Below are 13,237 nucleotides of genomic sequence, written 5' to 3' on the forward strand. Positions count from 1 at the left end.
GGGTTCTTATCTGATGCCTATGAATGTGGCAAATTGTCAGAGAAGTGATGATGTTAAAGGGGTAAAATCACATGATCTGATCAACTGAGGATGTAGGCGATTTTACCATAGGTGGCCAGCATCATGAGGAGATGATTTAGGCAAAAAAAAAACAATTTTGACAAAAAATGACTTAGATAGGCGATTATTTTAACAGCGTGATGAAATACTATTTAATTACATTAGTATTAATTACTTTTTATTTAGACATTTTGCAAATGCAAAACCAAGATTGTTAGTTTGTGTAATATATTTTTTAAAGGTGTAATAAATCATATTTAATTAAAAAAAAAGACTAACAAATATAACAAATAAAACTGAGGTATAACCACAGTAATGTGTTTTATTATTATTTTGATATTTCTTTCATTGTCAACAAAAAGTATTTTAAAAAAAGGAATGAATCAGCCATCATTTTGGTCAACATGAACTTGCTTTGGTTTGTGATAACTTAAAAAGCAATTAGTTATTGTTTTTGTCATATATTTTTATATTTGAGCTATACAAATTGAAAACAATTTAAATAAACTCAACTATTTTCATATTGTACAAACATTTTATTGTACATTAAAAAATGACAAAATGTTAAAACAATCAACCATAGAAGCCAGCTGCCAGAAGTGCACTCAATAAAATATATTCTAGATTACTCCAAATGTTAAATGAGGTATAGATTAACCACTGCCATCACCTCACCCATTATTATGTTTAACCAAACACTCTCATCATTTACATGCCTGGTAGTATGTAGAGGTAAAAAAGAAAGAAAAGAGAGCCATTAGCAGGGTCTGACTAACTATATTGGCTGCTGATAAACTCCATGTGGAATTCTCAATCTCTATTGCCAAAGAATTGTACTTATCTGTTGTAAGAGTGCAGCTTTAACCTGTCAGCCATTCATTTGTCCTTTGTAATAGTGTGACAGTATTGCAACAATACTCCAGGCTGTTTTTGTCAACAAGAACTTGAACAAAAACAATAAATAGGTCAAATGTAACAAATACGTAGCAGAATGTAATCTCCATTTCAGAAGTCTGCATCCAGAGTGAATTCACAGTCCGTCATGCTCGACATAACTCCAAATCTCTGATACTCCGCCACTCGTTTTTCAAAGAAATTGGTTTTCCCTTCTAGTGAAATGGACTCCATGAAGTCAAATGGGTTTTCAGCTTGGTAGACCTTTGATTGAAAGAGAAAAAAAGAAAAAGATGTTACTTCAATTTCACAAGCAGCAAATAAAAAATACAATTCATTGACACATCTTTGAGTTATTAAATTACATTTCTTTCATTAAAAGAATGTGTAACACATATTTCTTTTTTTAAACTTCCACAATATATAGGGGTTCCTTAACTGTTGTATAATAATTTACTTACCTTGGCCAGTCCGAGGTCAGCGAGAAGCCGATCAGCCACAAACTCGATGTACTGCTTCATCAGACAACCGTTGATTCCAATGAGATCCACTGGCAAGGCCTCTGTCAAAAACTCCTTCAAAACAACACATGATATGTTTTTCTTTAACCAGAACTGATATGGGCTATAAAGATTCTGGTCTGTTGCGTTGGAAGTCAATATAAGCAAAGTAAACAATAGAATAAAAAGAGCAGATTAACTGTATATTTCAACAGTTTAAAATGTGTAATCTGAAACATATTCCCTCCAACATTAGCTGACCTGCTCAATGCTAACAGCTTTGGTGATGATGTCCTTTACCCGGTCCTCTGATGGCTTCTTCACCAGGTAGCTGTACAGCAGGCAGGCAAAGTTACAGTGCAGGCCCTAGGAGACACATCAATATACAAGTTAGAGTAGCTGGTATAAAAACAATGAATATCAGTGTCTTTACTGTGTCCAAATGCAAATTTTAACCGTCACATCAAAGCAGAGGCAAATACAGACAGTATTACAGTAGAGTAACCTCAGGAGGTAGTTTAAATGGTCTGAAATAACAGGAAAACAACTTGCACAGCTAAACCTCTGGTGGTAGGTGTGTAGAACAAAATCATAAGCGTCTTCTGTTTTATGCATGAGCAATGACTTAGACTTCTATGTGCATGATGTAATAAAATCTTATGAGCCTGATAGGTCTACATGTACTTTTTGTACATGTTTAAGTTCTGTTTTATTTTTTCAGAGAATATGTAGGCCTAAAGCTAGAGGGTTTGTGTTGATGTGTATTACAGATACATACCTTGATGATTTTTTTTATATAGTCTTCCTTTCAATTGCTTTAAAGTTTAAAAAACCACACACAATATACGTACGTAATTTCTCGCATTTGTCGAGGACAATGAAATCTTGAAGGACATGTTACACCATGTTGGAAACAGGAAGCCCTGGGTCGTTCAACAGTTTAAACATGTCTTTTTGTGAATTTATTATTACCTCATCCCTGCTGATCAGCTCGTTGGAGTAGGTAAGGCCGGGCATTAGTCCTCTCTTCTTGAGCCAATAGATGGCAGCGAATGATCCAGAGAAGAAGATTCCCTCCACTGCAGCGAAAGCCACAATCCGCTCACCTGAGAGCAAAAATGTGTCAAAACTACTATTACCCACAGATAAATGGGGACACTCTTTAAGGCAAGACTTTCTATTATTATGTGATTCACAATATGATGATTTTGAACGTTTTATCTTTATTACCAAATGTGGATTTGCTGTCATTTATCCACTGAAGTGCCCAATCTGCTTTTCGTCTGACACAAGGCATCGTCTGAATGGCATTAAATAGATAATCCCTGGAATGCACGATGAATACAAATTGCATAAACATAACAGAATACATCAGCATAACAAATACAGCTTTGAAAAGTATCGACTCCCTTGCAGGAATTGTATGTTTTACTGCAGATTGAAAACAAAAAAATGAAAATGCAGGGAAATACATATTGTAAAACAATAAAAACAGGAGATCAAACATGCATAGCCTGTTTATACAGAGGCCTTGAAATGTTTGCCTTCCTAGTCTGTTGCTATATCTAAGCTTTTGCAGCTGGGACTGCAACAGGAAATGACCACAAAGGGGAGCATCCTGATGAACAGGTGCAAGTCTTACAGTTTGTTTTGAATCTTCAGAAGATTAGCTATTGTGGAGAATTTGAGTGTGGCTATGAATTTGCTCCACTGATGCAGAGGCACATAATCTTCACTATCTAACCAAAGCCACTGAGCATTACAAGTGAGGACTTGACCAAAAAGAGAAGAAAAGCCTACCTCTCCTTTAGGTCCCTGATGTAAGTGTTGATGAGCATGCTGTACATCTCTGAATGAACCGTTTCTATCAGGATCTGGAAGCTGTAGAAGGAGCGTGCTTCAGGGACCTGCACCTCCTGACAGAACCTCTGCACCTGTCAGATAAGAGGAAAAACTTTATATGTTCGCCTTGAATTGATTATAGCTTGTGGTAGATTGATGAATAAATGTTCCATCTCTACAGAAGCAAACAACCTACAGATATTTTATCTGTTAAATTCAGGTAAAATCCCTCACCAGGTTCTCATTGACGATACCATCACTTGCAGCAAAGAAGGCCAGGATATGGGAGATGAAGTGCTTCTCCTCAGGTTTCAAACGCTCCCAGTGTGGCAAGTCTTTGGTTAGATCAACCTGAAAGGCATAACGTCAACAGTACACCTGTCTGTCTCATAGATGTTCAGGTTTTTCCAGTGATAACAAGATGTGGTGGATCACACTGTGGTTGCTGGTGAGACACTAAAATGAAAGTATTTACTGAGTAAAACTGATACCCACCTCCTCCACCGTCCAGAAAGACGCCTGTGCCTGCTTGTACATCTTCCAGATGGCGGGGTACTGAATGGGGAAGATGACAAACCGTCGGGGGTTTTCTCGTAGCAAAGGTTCTTCCTCTTTCTCTGAATCATTATGGCAGTCAGGGTCTTTTTCTTTGAAGCCATTCTACAAAATGCCAGAGCACAGAAAATGAACATATTTTCACTTCACTTTTGGTGTGGGGGTTTTCAGTTTAATTTAATAAGTGCCACTGTGCCCAGACCATAATTTTTCATTATAATTGCTAAATTTGGGTGTGGGAAATTTCGACCTCGGTTGACAATTGTCTCAACCTATTGTGGGAAACTTACTTAAATTTACGGTGAAGTACAGCCATTTGTCAAAATTCATACATGATATTTTCTGTTTAAGAACCAAGAACGCTGCAATAGAGTAAAGTTTATTTCAGTCATACAAGAAAACAAGCATTCTGTTGGCCAACAAAACCAGTCACCATTCACTGTCTATGGAGCTACTTCAGAGTTTATGTATATCATAACCTGAAGCCTAACTGGATGTTTGGTCTTCAATTCATGTCCAGACATGCCTAACATTTATAAAATAGATATTTGGTTGTTTATTAATTTAAAACAAACACAGTATCTACAATCATATGTCTCGAGACAAATGTATTGTTTTGATAAATATGATGTACAATGGCCTTATAAATAACATTGGGAATTTAATTTCAGTGGTGTTCCTTTTATTGTAACCATAGACTGTAACGACATAAGCCACTGCGCTTGCGCACTAACTCCCAAAAACAAAATCCAAAACAAAGGCCATTTCGCATTAAAATATCAAATATGAGCCCTTATATTTATCTACAGACGTTATTTTCATTACTAACAATTTTGTCGCTTTCCAACTATTTACAAAATTTGAGAACGGTTGTGTTTTATCCGAGCGTCACTGAACCCAACAGTTAAGCTAATGTTGGCTAGTTTAAGATTACATCAGCAGACAAGGCCAGTTTTTAAATATACATATATTGATATAGCTTTAATTGACAAATCGACGCTGAGACGCCTCGATTTATAACCGGAGATCTCGGATTAAGTTGACACAAAAGGTGACGTTAACGTAGAGTGGTTACTGCTAATATTGACATTACGTCACCAATTCAGTAGTAGTGTATTAAAACTGCTTACCGGTTCTTTCTCAGAGTGCAGACTTCTATTCATTAGATCCTTTTCCTGAGAAGACAATTTCTTCACCGTCGGTGTCATTCGGAGAGCTGAATTTGGTTCCTCTAGGTCCTTCCCATAACCTTGTGTGGATGCAGCTGTAGCTTTGTTAAACCCTTTAAACTGGCACCCACACAGGAGGTGTAGCGCCTCTAGTGCTCACACAACACAAAACCACACAATCTGCGTGGAGCATGAGAGAAATCCCCAAATGGGGACTTTAAATTCTGCTGAAACCCACACACTTAATCTTCCGTATTACATCATACAGCAACCTTTATCATGGGCATAAATGAGAAAAAGAAAATGAGAAAAAACTAGAATTTCATACTGATAAATTCTTTTATTGGACAGGAATGCAACTTAACATATGACATCTTTATTACAACTGTCATGCTAATAGATGTATTGCAAACATGGAGAAATTTAGCATATAATCCCCATGTTTTCAATGACATCATGACCCCATTATGAATTCCAAACTGGATGTCAATGTGTCTGAACCAGCAAAACCAGATCACTACACTGGGATGTTGTGTATCCCCAACCGGAACACGTCATTAGTGCAGGCCCATGAGCAGTTTTGGCCCTTGAGCATAAACACTTGATGGAAGGCCATTGGTTGATCCTCATCTACCTGTTAGGAAAAGGGTTTGGGAGTCTTTGTGAGCAAGATGATGACATAAACTGCAATGTTAACTAAAACAAATGTTTTATACATTACACAGGGTTTCTTTCTTTTTTAACACCATACATGAAATATTCATTCAGATAAAGATATTTCATTAGACTGTTTAGGAAGACAGGTGTTCAACCTATAAGAAAAACTTTGCCTTGTTTTTAAATCGAGACAACAATATCCCCTTAACGCCTGAATTTATATAGCTGTATATAAAAAAATGTTTGTGTGTTTTTGCCTTTAAGTAGATGGTAAATAATGTTGAGATTATTAATTTCACTTTTGCACAAAAAATAAATAGAAATTTTGGTATGTTGCAAATTTGCGACAACAGGCATAATGGTCAATTTGGGGTCAATTTGGTATGTTGCAAATTTGCTACAGCAGGCATAATGGTCAATAATAGGATAACAATAACACAGTAATATAACAGTGAAAAAACAATGTTTTATTTATTCACCCTCGTTTATTTATATAAACCTGCAACAGCAGGTATTCAACCGGCATTGGGGGAATGCAGACGCTATCTCGGCTGGTTGACTCAGTCAAACGGTTTGTCGCATATTTGCGACAGCAGGCGTTAAGGGGATATGACAGTAAGGAGTATTTTTTTTTTTTAAATTGTGGGGTCAAAAAGAAAAAAACAAGACCAAGCCATGTTAGCCAAATTAACCCAAAATGTTTTGCAGGTTCTGTGGATCTGGGGTTGCTACAAAAAAGCAAGATTAGTGTATAAACTAGCTATCTACAGGCACAACTTTCAGCATCACCAAACTAGCTGACTTTTAACTTGGTAAGAAGGTGCAAACCTGTAAAAGGCCTGACCACTGTTCAATCAGATCACTGGGAAAATAATCATTCTCAGTGGACAAAAGAGCGGGCTGTTCATTAAGGTGACAAGTAATAAAAAAGTAATGTTTTATATTCTATCAATACTATCATTCAGCTTTTAAAATGCAAGGGCTAGTGTACCACACCGAGTACATAATGACAATTATAGCTGTATTATAATTTTACATAGTTTCTTTCATCCCGACAGGATTCCTAAAAGTGTTGAAGGTTTATAACTCTTATTCCAACCACTTCAGCTCAGAATAACACAAGGCGATTTTTTTCTGACGGGAAACAAAAACTATAGTCTTTTATGTTGTCTTTGTGAGAAAAGTAATCCACATACTGTTAATTAGCTCCCATGAGTATAAATGCGACATTTCATACAGACCTCATTGGGAATTTTTAATCCTCGGCTCTGCTTTGGCAGCAGAACTGCTTTATGTGCAAATTTGTTCATCATCAGGCCAAAGACAAAACATATCATGATAAGAATCATTTCCACATTATTTATAGCCTTACTTTTGAGACTTGGAAGTTTTTGTTAGTGTTTTTACAAAGTGCCTTACTCTGTTGTAGTTAAGTGATTAAATACATTTCACTTTTTGCTGTCGATTGAACCAAATTTCATCACATTTTAGATGCTTGTAGCTGGATTTGAAAAGCCCAAAGTTAACAGAGCCAGTTGATAAACAGCTAACCAGTTATCCTAATGTTGAATGTAAAGCTTAGTGAAGTCAGATAACCCAAAGAGAGCCAGACTGGGCTTAACTTGCTTTGTGATACATGCCCCAGGTTCAGACTTAATGTACCAGCTTACCTGTAACTGTCCAAACACCATGATGAGGATACAACTATCTATCGTGGGCTGGATGTCTTGTTCTGTGATAACATGCTTAATACGCTTGAAAGGCAAGTTCTGTGGATCGGAAACAATGGCATTTATTATTAGGTTGTACAGAAAAACACACAAACAAAAAGATGCTCAAACGGGTTACATCTACAGTACTGGTTAACACTGGGCGGGTTCTAATATGAAAGCCTACTTATTCCACATTTTTCTGCTAATTTGTGATTAATACAAACCCAGTACGAAGAGATACTTACTACTAACTTGCCAGCGATTGCTTCTCTCCCGATAAAAACTGAACCTTCCCACGTCAGACAGGCCTCAGTAGACTAAGGAAAAGAAGTATGTTTATTTAAAATACAATCAAAAATGTTGTTTGTTTGTTCTTTTAACCCTTTATCAGGCAAAGAACTATATTTGGTAACTTCAGGTAATGTTTCGAGAAAAAAGATGCAAATTTACTAGATTAAAGTGGCAAATCTACGAGAAAAAAAGTCGCAGATTTAAGAGATTTAAAGTGGCAAATCTGCGCGAAAAAAGTTGCAGATTTACGAGAAAAAAGTGGGGGAAAAAAAAAAACTTTTTTTCTCCCAGATTCACCACTTTAAATCTCATAAATCTACGCATTTTTTTCTCGTAGATTTGCCACTTTAATCTCGTAAACTTTTTCTCAAAATATTATTTCGTATGTTTGGTTTTTTTTTTACACATTCTGGCTGTATGTAATATCCTCCAATATTCTGTAGGGTTGAAATTTGGAATTTGCAAGTATTTCAATGAGTGCCCTATTGAGGGTTAAGATAAAGCATAGTAATTACAGTAACTTCCATTGTGAATGTCAAGTGTGATGAAATTTGGTTTGTTGGTGTTGACACTTGTGCTAATGTTTTTCAATACTGCATCATTAAATGGACACTGAACAAACTTACATACAGGTTACCCAGTCCCGCCCTGTTGGTATTGTCGAACTGGTTGTAATATTCTGCGACAAAGCCCTCTCCAATCTTCTGCCATATTTGTTTCTCGCCAGCCATCTGTGAAGCTTTGGGTCTGTGAAAGAGTAGTGTCTCATCATTAGCAGTCTATCAAAGTTGCAGTTCAGTGAATTCATGTTGACACTTTATAAACACATTTTTTAACATAAAATGTCACTCCAGTAATTTAAACATTCCACATTATGTTATAAAATGACAACTCAGGAGGATCTAATAAAATAAGCTATATATAATATATATATATAGCTATATATAATAGGTTCAACTCCAACCACCCCACTCCCGGCAGTCCCTCTACTGCTTCTCTGAACAACAACCTCCCACCTCCCCGCATCACCGCCTGCCCCACACCACCCCCGTCACCTCCGCCCACCCCCCCACTGACTTTGACCACAGACCCTTTCACACCTCCAGTCCCCAGGACATCCACACATCCCCCCTCCACCTCCAGCAGCAGACACCTCTCTGCACCTTCACTGTCGACACCCCCCACCCCCCAGTCTGGACTACACATCACATCCAGCCTGGTGAGGAGAGAGCTGGAGAGGCTCAAGCAGAGGAAAGCTGCTGGACCGGACCGCATCAGCCCTCATGTGTTGAAGGCGTGTTCCAGCCAGCTCTGTGGAGTTCTCCAGCACCTCTTCAACCTGAGCCTTCACCTTCAGAGAGTGTCAGTGCTCTGGAAAACATCCTGCCTGGTCCCAATGCCCAAAAAAGGACGCCCTCCTGCACTGGAGGACTACAGGCCAGTAGCACTGACCTCTCACATCATGAAGGTCATGGAGAGACTGGTCCTGGCACACCTCAGACAGCTGGTGTGCCCACTACAAGACCCCCTACAGTTTGCATATCAGCCCCGTGTTGGGGTTGATGATGCAATCATCTACCTGCTGCAGAGGGCTCACTCCTCCCTGGACAAACACCTCAGTCCGAATCATGTTCTTCGACTTCTCCAGTGCCTTCAACACCATCCAGCCCAGACTGCTGAAGGCCAAACTGGAGAGCACACAGGTGGGTGCTCCCCTCATCACTTGGGTCGATGACTATCTGACGAGCAAGCCGCAGTTTGTAAGATTACAGAACTGCGTGTCTGATCGTCTGATCAGTAACATCGCCGCCCCCCAGGGGACTGTGCTGTCCCCCTTCCTCTTCACCACATACACTGCTGACTTTCATCATCAAAGCAAAGGACGCCAACAGACTGAACAAACTGATCAAGAAGGCGGAGTCTGTTGTTGGCTCCAAGCTTGTCACCCTGGAGGAGGTGGTGGAGGACAGGATGCTGGCAAAACTGCTGGCAGTCATGGACAATCCCTCTCACCCCCTCCACAAAACACTGGACAAGCTAAAGAGCAGCTTCAGCCACAGACTCATTCAACCCCGCTGCTCCAAGGAACGATACAGGAAGTCGTTCCTTCCTTCTGCAATAAGACTATACAATTCATCTACCTCTGCCAGAACCCACATTACTGAAATGCACTAATCTATGCACTAAATCTACACACAACACTTTGCTGTGTTATTAATATTATTACTATTATTATTATTATATATACTGTTGCTGCCATTACTATTATTACTATATACTGTAATATACTACTATTATTATTATTATTATTATTATACCGGCCTTATTTATTATTATTATTATTACTATTATTATTATTATTATTATTATATATCATATTATTTTACTTAAAATTACTTTATTTATATTTTTCATTTTATTTTTTATATTGTTTATTATCTATTATTACATATTATATTATATATATTATATACTGTACTATTATTATTATTATTATATACCGTCTAGTCACTATAGCATTGTTTCCATCATATCACCAGTTTAATTATTACCATCATCTTGCCAACCATCCTACAACTGATGTTCTTATTTTAAGATCTTAAGTGTCCTTGTTCTATTCTGTGTTTTTTTCTATTGTTTTTATTTATGCTACCTCAGTATTTTATTCTATTGTATTTTATTGTACTTGAATACCGGACTGCTGTGACAACCAAATTTCCCTTCGGGGATGAATAAAGTAATCTAACTATCTATCTATCATATAGATGAATGGAAAGAGGTCTGTGGCACTCAGTGCTTTTATAAAATAAAAGGGAACTGAAAGTAAGGAATGGCAGTCACTCCATAAGATAAACTTCCTTGAAGATAGAGTAAAGCTCAGTAGCCTTGGCCCACTTTGATAGGATCTGTTAATAAAAGAAAAACATAACACAAGTCTATTGCACATCCACCAACCCACATGGACTGTTGTGACCCTAATGTCACATGAAACACTCTAGTAAAGTTAATGATTACAGAAGGTAGGATGACTGTCTTGATTTCTGGATTAAAGTGTAATACCAACACAACTGGCTATGAATGCATAGTTTTGGCAAGCTTCACAGTATGTAGACACTTTCAACTGCAATTTTGCGGAATTGAGTCTGACTTAAGACTTCTTTAGACCACCTACAATTTAAACAAAAAAGAACCGTCTCTTCTGCTGAGGCACAGACTCAGAGTAAAGAAGAATAGAAAAAGTAGAAAAGATAAAATCCAGATGCCTCTGTGCACCAGGACTCAATGATTAGTTCAGTGAGAATAAAAATGACATGAATAGGACGTTATTGCTTTTACAGTTACCAGATCTCAACCCTGTCGAACACCTATAGACCACTATCTGCATAAGATCAAATGATAAAATCTTTAGGCCTGAACAATATGGGAGAAACATCTAATTGCGATTATTTTGACTAACATTTAATTAAGCAATTAAGTTCTGATTCCCGATATTCAGGGATTCAGCTGTGCATAATTATTCTCATTTAAAATTATATTTACATGATCACAGTGTGATTTTGTTATGACAAAACAAAGTTGTTTTTTAAATTACTATTGTTTTTACCATTTGGAGGCTGAGACATCTTGCAGCACCACAATACTTAATTCAGAATTTGAGACATTTATATTTGACCTCTAATAAATATTACATCTGCAGTTCAGATACCGCTGTACTCAGGTCTCTCTTAATCTTAATAAGATGATTAAATAAAGGTCATACAACGTCATATAAACTAGGAAAACTGTTGTAGAGCAATGGTGTTCATCCCTCCAATAGAGAAGCGCTGACCTGGCAAACGGCTTTGAGCTGATCTGGAGGATTGTGGTGGTCTGACTTCATACAGACACACTGCATTTAGTGTTTAACCCATAAGAACACAGACCCTCCAGATCCTTAAAGGAAAATTATGGGGGATATACAACAGACCAAGTGAACGACATAGAACACATTTATGATGTTTAAAAAAAAAAAAAAAAATTCTACCCCTAAATGTCAAAGATCTGTGATGTGACATACATGTCCCATTGGCGTTTATGGTATTTATGTTTATAATATTTCTTATTTTTAAAATAAATAAACTAGACACATTCCCTGCTTACAGAAACACAACTTTGCCTTTTTCTTTGCATCTCCACAACATTTATCAAAATTGTGGCATTAATAGTGCTGTTTAACAACAAATTATTTTTCAGATTTGTTTTTAAGTAACAAAATAAGAATAAATCAATAATAAATAAAAACAAATAACTATTTGCCTTTTTATTTGCTCTCTCCATAACATATATCACAATTGTGACTTTTGTTCAGGAAATATGGTCAGAACATGTTAAATGCAATACAGGACATCCTATTAACGGAATAGAATTGTTAAATGGGTTTAAACTTAGCCTCGTAACAAAAAATAAGCTTTTTGAAATTAGCTCCTTTTTCACATTTCTGTTTTCAGTCACACCCACATTTTGGAGAAGTCACTTCTTGTCACAGTCACTTGACCACCACACCAGGGTGTTGAGTATACGTCGCTTAGGGATTTAATGAGGTAAGGTGAAGCATAAAGCTGAATATGGGAGATTATGGAAGATTTAAAGTGTTTGTTACACGGGTGTCACCATGGGTTCTTATGGGTTAAATGTCACGCCATCTCTATAGCTTTGGGTGAACAACTAGAGAAACATATAACCGTCTTTATGTTGTGTTTAATATCTATGTATCCATCGGTCGCGACGATAACACTACACTAATAACAAAACCGAAACTTTTACCACTGAATTTGGACACATCGGCTTGCAAACGTATCGCCAAAGCGACACCAATTGTAACATTAGCGCGGACTTGATAAAGATTAAAAACATACAGTATTATAATTAACCCTATCCCGGTCTAGTCGCTTAGCTACTAGCTACCTAACAGCCAGAGTAACGGTGTAATAGGAAAACTATGGCGGTGACTGGCGATATTGAACAGTGGTCGTTAAGTTGCAGCTAACAGCAAGTTAGCTCACAGATTTGCTTCCCCGGAACCATTTATCTTTTTTTTGTCCATTTTTATCTCTGCTCTATCCTCGTTATATACGTCTTAACGAAACCGTGTTTCTATAGCTGGTCAAGTTGTTGTTGAGAATAATTCAACTCAAAAACAGTACTTTACCGTGTCTGTAAGTTTTAGCTTACTTTTTCAATCAACGGGCGAGCCAACGTGGAGACAGCCCCAGTTACGAATAATGGGGTTCCCGCTTCCTCACAGTTATGACACACATAACACGTCACCTGCAAGCTAACCAATGACAGCCAAGAATGAATGGTTCACATATCACCCTGAGTAAGGTCTGTCAGGAGCTCTTCCTGTCCGACTGTATACCACCCATATGTACATCCACGAACAAAAGCAATGCCCTAATGCAGATGATTGGACTTTAGGCGTTTCATCTCAATTGATGTGGTCAATCTTGGTGAAGGACAGGGCATTTTAATGGAGATTAAGAGAGGCGCTGCCTGACAAACTAAGCTCAGGGCTCAA

The 13,237-nt window shown here is 37.6% G+C and overlaps 2 protein-coding genes across 2 annotated transcripts; both read right to left on the bottom strand.

The window, feature by feature from the left end:
• Positions 1 to 958: 958 nt before the first annotated feature.
• On the bottom strand, positions 959 to 5,150 carry rrm2b (ribonucleotide reductase M2 b). Its single transcript, XM_059350379.1, has 9 exons — positions 4,982 to 5,150; positions 3,792 to 3,956; positions 3,531 to 3,647; positions 3,255 to 3,388; positions 2,685 to 2,779; positions 2,427 to 2,560; positions 1,716 to 1,820; positions 1,416 to 1,529; positions 959 to 1,218 (listed from the first exon to the last, which is right to left on the bottom strand). The coding sequence occupies exons 1-9, from the start codon at positions 5,057 to 5,059 to the stop codon at positions 1,066 to 1,068; spliced, it is 1,095 nt and encodes a 364-aa protein (XP_059206362.1). The 5' UTR covers positions 5,060 to 5,150; the 3' UTR covers positions 959 to 1,065.
• A 312-nt stretch (positions 5,151 to 5,462) lies between these two features.
• On the bottom strand, positions 5,463 to 13,011 carry LOC131985323 (nuclear transport factor 2-like). Its single transcript, XM_059350380.1, has 5 exons — positions 12,892 to 13,011; positions 8,307 to 8,427; positions 7,635 to 7,706; positions 7,348 to 7,446; positions 5,463 to 5,654 (listed from the first exon to the last, which is right to left on the bottom strand). The coding sequence occupies exons 2-5, from the start codon at positions 8,409 to 8,411 to the stop codon at positions 5,538 to 5,540; spliced, it is 393 nt and encodes a 130-aa protein (XP_059206363.1). The 5' UTR covers positions 8,412 to 8,427; positions 12,892 to 13,011; the 3' UTR covers positions 5,463 to 5,537.
• Positions 13,012 to 13,237: the final 226 nt, after the last annotated feature.

The sequence above is a fragment of the Centropristis striata genome, chromosome 14 (assembly GCF_030273125.1).
Source record: "Centropristis striata isolate RG_2023a ecotype Rhode Island chromosome 14, C.striata_1.0, whole genome shotgun sequence".
Classification (NCBI taxonomy): Eukaryota; Metazoa; Chordata; class Actinopteri; order Perciformes; family Serranidae; genus Centropristis; species Centropristis striata.